The sequence below is a fragment of the Chiloscyllium punctatum genome, chromosome 1 (genome assembly GCF_047496795.1).
Source record: "Chiloscyllium punctatum isolate Juve2018m chromosome 1, sChiPun1.3, whole genome shotgun sequence".
Taxonomy (NCBI): Eukaryota; Metazoa; Chordata; class Chondrichthyes; order Orectolobiformes; family Hemiscylliidae; genus Chiloscyllium; species Chiloscyllium punctatum.
In genome coordinates, this window is record NC_092739.1 from 106,858,761 (window position 1) to 106,869,769 (window position 11,009).

The window sequence follows — 11,009 nt, forward strand, 5'->3', positions numbered from 1 at the left end:
AATGTCACTTTATAACTTAGTAAAATAGTTCCTGATAAATACATTACATTTTACATAATTTTTTTTTGTTAATGTTAGCAAAGACAATAAGCTCAGTTCTGTATTTCTTACCTTTCAGCCAATCACCAAACCTTTTGACTTTATCAGGGAAGGTTATAATAAGTTGACAATTACATCTGACAATGTTTTTATTATGTTTTATGGCTGTGATTTCTCCTCCGTGATTTTTTATTTGTTGCATGTGTTCCTTTGACTCCAGCTTAAAATCAAATTCAGAAGAGGTTTAAATAGTCTTTAAAGTAAGCAAACTGAAGCTATCAAAATACTCTGGAAAAGCTTACAGGCAATTGCAAAAAATGATGACAGTTATTTGAACTGTGAGCAATATCATGTAACTTGTACACTTGAAATATCTAAAGGATTCAACACAACCCAAAACTCTGTAGCAGTTGAGACAAAGAAGTATACAGAATTAAATGTATTGTTTTAAATTTAAAAATATCATTGAGTTAATATTTGATTAGACAAAGTTTTGAATTAAATTACCTTGGCCACGTTCAGTTTTTGGAAACTAAATCTGATAGTGATCACAATAAATGAATAACTGATGCTGTTGACTGCAATGTGACATTAAGCAGGCTTCTCACTGCTTGTTGGTTTACATTACTAAAATGTTCCAGCTGCATTAACTATGCAGTTGTTTAGCCAGTTGTCTAAACAAAACACTACAGTTGTGACTGGGTAATGCCAGTAGCTTGGCATCTCTTAAAAGGGAAGATGCACTATGATTGGGGCAGGTGCTAGGAAACCTTTGCGAGCTGAGTATGGCCTTGCAGAATTAGAAGAATACCATATTATAGGATACTGGGTTGCAAAGCTTTCCAAAACTACTCAGATGGCCTTGTAGGTGTAAAGGAGGAGCAATGAACTATACTTGCAGGGGGTCTGGGAACTTACCAAATACAGAATCAGAAAGCAAAGGGAGAAAAAGTTGATGCTGTTTAATGCCAGGAGTCAATCCCCTGGCAAGTGGATGCATCCATGCCGTTGCAAGAAGATCAATGACTTCACAAAATTTGAATTTAGTAAATTTATCTTCAAATACGATATTGTATCAGCTGCATCAGAAGCTTCACACATTGCTCAATTCATCAGGGATCCTTTGTCAATACCTTTAAAACCTGTGACCTCTACTTCCTAGAAGGACATAAACAGCAGAGGTAAGGGTGCACCACCTATGTTTATTCTTTATTATTCTCCCATTTAAGATACCTCTTGTCAAGAGCTTTGCTGAAATCCATTTAAACTACATCAAGGCACAACACTGATTCACATGCCGGGTCATCTTCCCGAAATTTGTGAGGCAAGACCTTCTTCTGAAAAGGCCATGCAGACTATCTCTGAACAAACCTTGCCTCTCCAAGTGGAGATTCATTTTCTCCCTCAGAATTTTCTCCAGTAGTTTCCCTAATACTGATATGAGACTCACTAGTCTGTAGTTCCCTTGTTGATCTCTAATAACCTTCTTGAAAACAAGAACCATGTAAGCTGTCCCCCATTCCTCTGGCACCTCCCCTGTATCTACATCCTCTTTCTCCAAAGTGAAGAACTTGTTTGACATCCTGCCAATACGTTCTGGCTCCATGAAGGTGGTCCTCTTGGTTCCTAATGGGCTCCAACCTTTTCCTGGTTATCCCCTCTTCCCCTTGATATGTTAATAGAATATCTCGGGATTCTCACTAATTTCACCCACCAGTGTTTTTCATGCCCCCCTCTTTGCTCTCCTAATTGCTTTCTTAGATTTCTACACTCCACTAGGGCCTTTGTTGATTTGCTCTTTTTTTAATATCTGCTAAAAGCATTTCTTTTCCTTTTTATCCAGTCCTGAATATTCTTAGACATAAAGGATTCTCTAGGCATTTTTTGCCTATATTTCACTCTAACAAATACATATTTGAGCTGTACCCATGCCAAATCAATTTTGAATGCCCTCCACTGTTCTGCTATAGATACATCCAGAAGTAGCTTATCTCAGCCTATTTTGGTGAGATCCTGCCTTAGTTTAATAAAATCTGCCTTCCCCAATCCAACACTCCTTTTGGCAGACAATCTTTTTTCTTTTCATAACTAACTTAAAACTTATGGTGTTGTGGTTGCTATCACTAAAATGCTCTCCTACTGTCACCTGAGTCACCTGTCCAGCTTTATACCTAGAATTAGGTCCAGCACTGCACCTAGTAAATACATCTTGTTGGACCTTGTACATGTTCATATAAGATCATAATACCATAAGACATAGGAGCAGAAATTAGGCCATTCAGCCTATTGAATCTCCTACACCATTTAGTCATAGCTGATAGGTTTTTCAACCCCATTTTCCCGCTTTCTCCCTGTAACCTTTGATCCCCTTGGCAATCAAGATCTTATTTATCTCTGTTTTAAATGCTCAATGACTTGGCCTCTAAAAAGCTCTCTTGAATATATTTCAAGAAATTTGTCCCGTTCTAAACCCTTTACACTATGATTATCTCAATTAATACTGGAGAACTTTAAATCCCCTGATATAATTAGATTTAGAAGAAATGGGAGGGGAAGCAATGTCAAGTCAGAATGCAGATGATGTGAAGATTGGCTGGGTGCTTCGCAATGAGGAATAAGTCTTATTTTACTGGACAATATAATTGGATTGGGCAGATATGGAGCTCAGTAGCAGATGGAATTTAACCCTGAAATGTGTGAGGTGATGCACTTTGGAAGAAGGAATAAGACAATGGACCATTTAGTGAATGACAGGACACTAGTAAGTTCAGGGGAACAGAGGAGTCTTGGGGTGTTTGTGCGCAGGTCCCTGAAGGTAGTAGGGCAAGGTGATAGGGTAATTAAGAAGGCATATGGAGTACTTGCCTTTATCAGTCAAGGCATAAATTATAAGAATAGTGAGGTTATATTGGAACTGTACAAAACTTTGGTTAATCCACAGCTGGAGTACCATAGACAGGATATGATTGTAACAGAAAGTATATTGAGGAGATTCACAGGATGTTGCCTAGGATTGGGCATTTTAGCTATTAAGAAAGATTGGACAGATTGACATTGTTTTATTTACAGCTGAGGGGTCATGATTGAGGTGTATAAATCAGGAGAGGCATGGACAGAGTGGATACAATGTAACTGTTTCCCTTAGCTGAAGGGTCAATAATTTTAAGGTGAAGGGGACATCATTTTAAAGTAAAAGGCAAGATTTTTAGAGGAGATTTGAGGAAAACCTTTAACCCAGAGTTTTGTGGGAATCAGGAATGCACTGCTGGGAAGGTAATTGAGACAGGAAACCTAACAACATTTAAAAAGACAGTTGGTTGAGCAATTGGCCATGTGCGGGAAATTGGGATTAGCACAGATAGGGCAATGTAGCCTTGACGGGTCAAAGGGCCTGATCTGTGCTGTATGGCTATAATTTTAAGCAATGATTCCAACTGTTGACTGTGTCCAGGGATTGCCAACAGGACGGATAAAAGAGAGAGGCTGTGCAGCTGGACAGAAGAATGCTCCAGAACAAAGAAGGAACCTTTACAGGAGTCAAAGTAGGAGACTTCAGGGAAGTGAGAGCCTTCAAGAGTTTTGGGGGTTGGGGTGAGGGATGGGAGTTGCGGGAGCAGAAAGGAGGCTGCAAGGTGAAGCGGGATCTTTGGTTCATTTGCAATGGGAAGCATTAGGGCTGGGGCTGTGGAGATGTTCAGCATGTGTGGCAGCATCAGAAAGAGAAACATCGGTCCGTGAACCTTTATCATAACTACACCAGATGGATCTGAACCTTTAATTCTGCTTCTCTCACACAAAATGCTCCGAAGCCAGCTGAGTATTTAGTGCACTTTCTGATCTAATTTAATATTTCCAGCATCTGCAATTTCTAATTATACAGTCAAGGTGGATATTTGTAAGTATAGTTAGTTTTAATTTAAATAAGAAAATATTTATCATTCAATGCAGTGTGTATATTTTCTATTAAAGTCCACTTGTGTGGATAGAAATAAAGCAGATAAATTGGTTGGTTGAAAATACTGAACCATACTTATACAGAATCCAACATTCAATTTTAAGAAATATTGTATTCTTCAATTTCTTTAGGCTACCACTGCTAGTCTTTAAAGAAGTTTTCCAATTCATATGATCAATGTCTTAAGACATAAACATAACAGCTCAGCCAAACTTCTACAAAACCTCCTTGTCGCTGGGCTGCAGTGTCACCCTCCATCAGTCTCCCCCCGCCTCTTCTCTCCCTCCATCAGTCTCCCCCCGCCTCTTCTCTCCCTCCATCAGTCTCCCCCCGCCTCTTCTCTCCCTCCATCAGTCTCCCCCCGCCTCCTCTCTCCCTCCATCAGTCTCCCCTGCCTCCTATCTCTCTCCATCAATCTCTCCACCTCTTCTCTCCCTCCATCAGTCTCCCCCACCTTCTCTCTCTCCATCAATCTCCCCACCTCTTCTCTCCCTCCATCAGTCTCCCCCACCTCTTCTCTCCCTCCATCAGTCTCCCCCACCTCTTCTCTCCCTCCATCAGTCTCCCCCACCTTCTCTCTCTCCATCAATCTCCCCACCTCTTCTCTCCCTCCATCAGTCTCCCCCACCTCCTCTCTCCCTCCATCAGTCTCCCCCACCTCCTGTCTCCCTCCATCACTCTCCCCCTGCCTCCTGCCCTGTCTATTCCACCCCCGTCTATTTGTCTCTACTCTGCCCTGACTCTCCACCCCCCCCCCCCCCATCTATTGGTCTCTTCACTGCTCTGTAGCCCACACCCCCCATCTATCAGTCTGCTCCTTGCCCTCTCCCCTCTGCCCTGTCTCCCCAATCCCTCCACCAATCAGCCTCCGCCTCCCACCCACCCATCCATCCATCAGCCAGTCAGTCAGTCCCCCCTCCTCGTGCCCTGTCTCCCCCATCCACGAGCTCGCGGCGAGAGGAACCCGGTGCCTCTTTAAACCCGGCGGCTGTTGCCGCACATGCGCTATGAGCTGACCTCACGAGGCGTCAAACTTCCCGCGCCCACGTCTTGACATTATCTAACGCTACCGTACTCTTAAAAGGCACAAGAACACATGTTAAAACAGTGTACACCACATGATATTGTCAGTATGCAGATGCATTATTTGACATAATGTTACCTGGATCACCTTGGTTTGAAGCATTGCTCGTGTTCCCTAATGAACACTGAAATAACGGTTTGGATGTGATGCAGACTGAGAGCTCAGTGCTGAATTCTTCATCAGTGTGTGGTTTTAACACCACAGCATGTGCCCGGCTCTGGATTAACGTGCAGCTTTATCAACCCACATGACTCCGCACTCAGCCATTTGGCAAATAGTTGAAACGCAGGCCACCGAAGTGTTCGGGAGGATTGAGAAGTCGAAGGAAGTTCAGCTTTTACAGCTGGAAGGCACAATACGAAAATGACTCTATATTCGACTGATTGCCCGCAATAGTGTTTAGTTTAAAATTGTGCAACAAATTAAAAGCGAGAATGATCAATCTAATGTGAGAAGTATCGAATGACAAGGAAATCAATGAAGGTTAGGAAATCGACTGCAGATGATTTCTAATTCCCACGTCATTAAATCCGGAAATTTAGACATGGCAATGCCGTAATCAGGAAAGCCTCATTGGAAAGTAGGACAGTGCATTATTTTCACAAGCGTGTTCTTGTGACACTTAACCTATAAATACCAACTGGGTCCAGTCAATGGAAGCAATTTATTTCAAAATAGAGGAATATCTTGAATACTCTCTGATATTTAGTATACGCTTGGATGATAAAAAAAAGGTGCTAGACCCTTTTGGAGTGTTGAGGCAAAATCATTTCAATTGTAATAGATTCATGTTCTGGTGCACAGGTTGATCCCAAGATCCTGACCGAGCACATGTGGAGAGGATGTTTCCTCATGGGAGAATGGGAACCTTGGGGTTACTTTTTAAAAATCATTGTTAGTTCATTCAAAACTGACAAGGTTTTTTTTATCTCAGAGGGTCAGGATTCTTTTGAACTTTATGAAAATGCTGTGGAGGCAGAGTCCTTGAATATTTTTAAGGCCGAGGTAGATAGATTCATGTTGAACAAAAAAAAAGTTTAAAAAGCTATTAGGGCTAAGTTGGAAGGTGAATTTGAGGTTACAATCAGATCAGCTGTAAACTTATTGAATGTGGAGCAGGCTCGATGGGCTGAAAAGCTGCTGCGACTTGAAATTCGATGTCTTGCCGTGGTATTTTTGCTGCCTCTGAGCCTGATGTTTTGGGGAAAATTCCTCGGGCAGTACTTGATGGTCATGGAAAGTGCACTCATATAGATTGACTATAAGTCTGCAAATTCTTCCAACATGAGCTATTGACATATAGTAAGACCAGGAGAGATTCCTGATCTGCCTCTGTTAGCACTATTCATGACTCCAACGACATCAACTCAGGGGAAAGGGCTGGTGAATAAAGAGAGTTGTTAAGTGAATGAATAGAGGGAGAAGGGGTTTTGGAAGAGGAATTGCTAATTGAGGGGGAGGAGAGTGGGAAAACAGGGCTGGTGAGGGTGATTGTGAAGATGGACTGTTAAGTCTCTGTGGGAGTGAGGGGGATGAGGATACGGCATATTAGTCATGGCGAGGTGTAATGAATACAGTTGTGCATGAAATGCTGAGGCTTCACTAAGGCTTCTGTCACCAGGAAATTTGGAGCATTTGGTTGAATCCTACATTAATATACAAAAAATATGCTTAGAAATACTTTAATTTTTTTCATCTTTATTTCGGGTATTATTATATGTTGCTGGATAATGCATAATTTACTGGATGTTACTTTGCTGTTTTGTTTTAGCTGGCATCTGGGATTACATTAATTTACAATATTTTTAATTAATTCGTGTCAATGAAGGCATCATCTGCGAAGCTAGCAGTTATTGCACACTCCTAATTGTCCACTGGGTGGTTAAGGGTAAAAAGAACATCGCTGTGGGTCTGGTATCACATGTAGACAAAATCAGATAAGGAAGGCAGATTTCCTTTCCCAAAGGACATTGCTGAACCAGATGGGTTTTTAAGACAATTGATAGTGGTTCTTGGTCACTGTTAGAACAGAAATTGCATCCATTTTGTTTAGGGCGTATTTAACTTTTGCCATCTGCTAAGGTGGGCTTTTACCCATGTTCCTAAAACATTAGTCCAAGAATCTGGATTACTAGTTTAGCGACATTATCATGATGCTTCCACCTCCCCCATGTACTGAAATGGATTCCATTAGCATCAAAAATGTATAGATCCCTGTCGAACAAATTCAATGACTGACGATTCACTGACTGTGAGAAACAAAGCCCACTCACTTCAATAATTTCAGTCCGAGACAAGATCTGAATCAATAGTGTCATTTATTTTACACTTGCAAGTGGGTGTGATGTCCCGTGTCTAAAAGGCAGAAGACATACACACACCAGGTTCAATTCATACATAATATTTATATGATTTAATGTCCATTGTTTTACACTGCTCCCTCCCCTGCCTACATCATCCACTTCCCTAAGACCGGCCCCCATTACCCCTGTTTGCCTCTTGCCTTATCCGGCCTTGTCTGTGATAAAATGCTTATTTCTGGTCTCACAAGGCTGTTTGACCTTACCCTGCTATAGGTCATTGTTAGGCATATCCCTTCTTCATCATTATCTACCCCCTTCATCTGTGCCTTTCCCGAGGCCGTTCTGATCCCTATGACCCTTTTAATTGGGGTTTGTTCCTGTGTTTTCATAAAAGTGGGAAGCAGATGTTTATACCTACTGTTTGTACAGGCGTATCTAGCTTAACTTCATCCTCTCACAACATCTTATCTATTTGCCCACCGTGCCTACTATTGTTCATTGGCACATTTCATTCTGACATACAATTTTAGCTAATACAAAAACAATTCTACATTTCCTCTACATCGTTTCCATTCTTGTTGACTCAGCTCTTGACTAAAACAATTACCCACTGGTGTGAGTTCACCTCCTTTGTAAAATGGAATTGCAGAAGTAACACTAATCCACCTATATCCCACACTGACCCATGAGATAGCAAATTCAAATTCTTCACAATTTAAGTAAACATTCTTTTCATTCCCTCTAATGCAAATATATTCTTACTTGACCATGAAGACTAAAATTGTACATAATACTCCAGATGTGGTGTTACTAAAGTTCTATATGATTGCAGTGAGACTCCTTTCCTCTTATATTACAATCTCTATTGGGTAACATATCATTTGCGTCACTAACTATAGCCAATCTCCTGTGATTCATGTACAATGACATCCAAATACCGTTGACAGTCTCTCACCTTTTAAAAAAAAACTGTACCATGAATGTCTTTTGTTACTGCCACTTCCAACAATATCAATAGTTCTTGAAGGTCTGGTAATTTGCTGTTTTACAATGTGTCTTCACTGTGTTGCAACTCTGTGACTACTTATTACCCTGGTCAGTCTGCAAACCTGATCCTGACCTCTTGGTTGCTTGCCATTTTAATTCTCCACCTCAGCTTAAGCACATGCACTATATAAAATAAGGTAAATACACTTGCAGCACAAATTGAAATTGGCAGATATGACATTGTGGGTATCCTGGAGACGTGGCTGGAGAGTAATGAGCGCTGCAAACTAAATATCCAAGGATACATGTTCTAGCAAAAGGACAGACAGATGAGCAGAGAGGCCAGGATTGCCTTGTTATTAAGAAATTGAATTAAATCGATATCAAGAGTGACATAGAGTCAGAAGACACAGAAGCTGTGTGGGGAGAGTTTTGGAGCCGCAAAGGAACAAAGACCCTGTTACGAATCGTGAACAGGCCTCTGAGCAGTAGTCAGGATGTGGGATGAAAATAAATCAGGAGATAAAAAATGCATATAAGAAAGGCATGTTACAATAATCATGGGGAGCTTCAATATACAGGTGGACTGGGAAAATTAAGTTGATAGTGGGCATCAAGAAAAGAAATTTATTGGAGTAGCTTGTGGTAGAGTCCCTAAGGAACAGGCAATTCTGGATTTGGTGTTGTGCAATGAGGCAGACTTGTTGAGGGAGCTTACGATTAAGGACCCCCCGAGTGACAGTGGCGATAATATGATAGAATTTCTCCTGCAGTCTGAAAGGGAGAAGCCGGAATCAGATGTAACAGTATGACAATTGAGTAAAAGTAACTGCAAAGACATGAGGGAGGAACTGGCCAAAGTTGATTGAAAGGGGAAGTTAGCAGGGAAGATGGTGGAGTATCAATGACTGGAGTTTCTGGGGTAATTCAGAAGGTACAGCAGAAATTCATTCCATGGAAGGAAAAACATCGTGACAACCATAGCTGACAGTGGAAGTCAGAAACAGCATAACAGAAAAGTATACAATGTGGTGAAGATTAGTAGGAAGCCAGGGAATTGGGAAGTCTTTAAAAACCAGTAGAGGATAACTAAAATAGCAGTAGTGGGTAGAAGATGAAAAATGAGAGTAAGCTTGCCAGTAATATTAAAAAAAAGAGTCTTTAGATATCTAAAAGATCAGAGAGAGACAAAAGTGGACATTGTGTCACTGGAAAATGAGGCTGAAGAGATAGTAATAGGGAATAAAGAAATGGCAGAGAAACTGAAGAGATACTTTGCATTGGTTTTCACAGTGGAAGATACCAGCAGCATACCAGAACTTCAAGAGAGTCAGGAGGCACAGTTGAGTATAACTGCCATCACTGAAGAGTAAGTGCTGGGGAAGCTGAAAGTTCTGAAGGTGGATAAATCACCTGGATGGATGGACTACACCCAGAATTCTGAAGGAGATAGCTGAGGTGATTATAGAGTCATTGTAATTACTGCAGTCAGGCAGGGTGCCATTGGACCAGATCTTGGCTAATGGCCCTTGCTTAAGAAGAGAAGGAGGAAGAAGACAGAAATTATAGGCCAGTTAGCCTGATCTTGGTGTAAAGTAAGAGTTTAGAGTCGATTATTAAGGATGAAATTGGAAAGTACTTGGAAATGTATGGTAAAATGGGGTGAATCAGCACAGTTTCATCAAAGGGATGTGATTTTGTTAGAATTCTTTGAGGACATAGTGAGTAACTTAGAAAAAGAGGAGCCAGTGGAGATGATCCAGTGGGATTTCCAGAAGGCCTTTGAGAAGATGCCGTACAAGAAGATAAGAGCTCATGGTATTAGGGCAAGCTACTGGCATAGATAGATGATTGGCTGACTGGCAGAAAGCAAATTTTGGGGATAAAGGGCTGGCAGGATGGCAGCCAGATGGAGTTCCACAGGGATCAGTGTTAGGACCACAACTATTCACATTATGCATTAATGAGCTGGATTTAAGAACTGAGGGTATTGTTACTAAGTTTTCAGATTTTTTTCTTTTTATTCATTCATGGGATGAGGGTGTCATTGGCTAGGCCATCCCTATTTACAAGGTAAAAATAATGACTGCAGATGCTGGAAACCAGATTCTGGATGAGTGGTGCTGGAAGAGCACAGCAGTTCAAGCAGCATCCGAGGAGCAGCGAAATCGACGTTTCGGGCAAAAGCCCTTCATCAGGAATAAAGGCAGAGAGCCTGAAGCGTGGAGAGATAAGCTAGAGGAGGGTGGGGGTGGGGAGAAAGTAGCATAGAGTACAATAGGTGAGGGGAGGAGATGAAGGTGATAGGTCAGGGAGGGGAGGGTGGAGTGGATGGGTGGAACAGGAGACAGGCAGGTAGGACAAGTCCAGACAAGTCATGGGGACAGTGCTGAGCTGGAAGTTTGGAACTAGGGTGAGGTGGGGGAAGAGGAAATGAGGAAACTGTTGAAGTCCACATTGATGCCCTGAGGTTGAAGTGCTCCAAGGCGGAAGATGAGGCATTCTTCGTCCAGGAGTCTGGTGGTGAGGGAGCGGCAGTGAAGGAGGCCCAGGACCTCCATGTCCTCGGCAGAACGGGAGGGGGAGTTGAAATGTTGGGCCACGGGGCAGTGTGGTTGATTGGTGCGGGTGTCCCGGAGAT

The 11,009-nt window shown here is 41.9% G+C and overlaps 1 protein-coding gene across 3 annotated transcripts in view; it reads right to left on the reverse strand.

Moving 5' to 3' along the window:
• LOC140478575 (urea transporter 2-like) overlaps nucleotides 1-5,497 on the reverse strand; it is a 65,382-nt gene extending 59,885 nt beyond the window's left edge. Inside the window, exons 1-2 of one of the 3 annotated variants that reach the window (XM_072571808.1) lie at nucleotides 5,166-5,497; nucleotides 112-259 (exon numbers count right to left, since the gene is read on the reverse strand). In XM_072571808.1, the coding sequence (XP_072427909.1) occupies nucleotides 112-259; nucleotides 5,166-5,180 (163 nt within the window). In that variant the 5' untranslated portion in view covers nucleotides 5,181-5,497. Of the gene's footprint in view, nucleotides 1-111; nucleotides 260-957; nucleotides 995-5,156 lie in introns of those variants that run through there. The other 2 variants (XM_072571800.1, XM_072571815.1) reach the window with 2 other exon arrangements.
• Nucleotides 5,498-11,009: the final 5,512 nt, after the last annotated feature.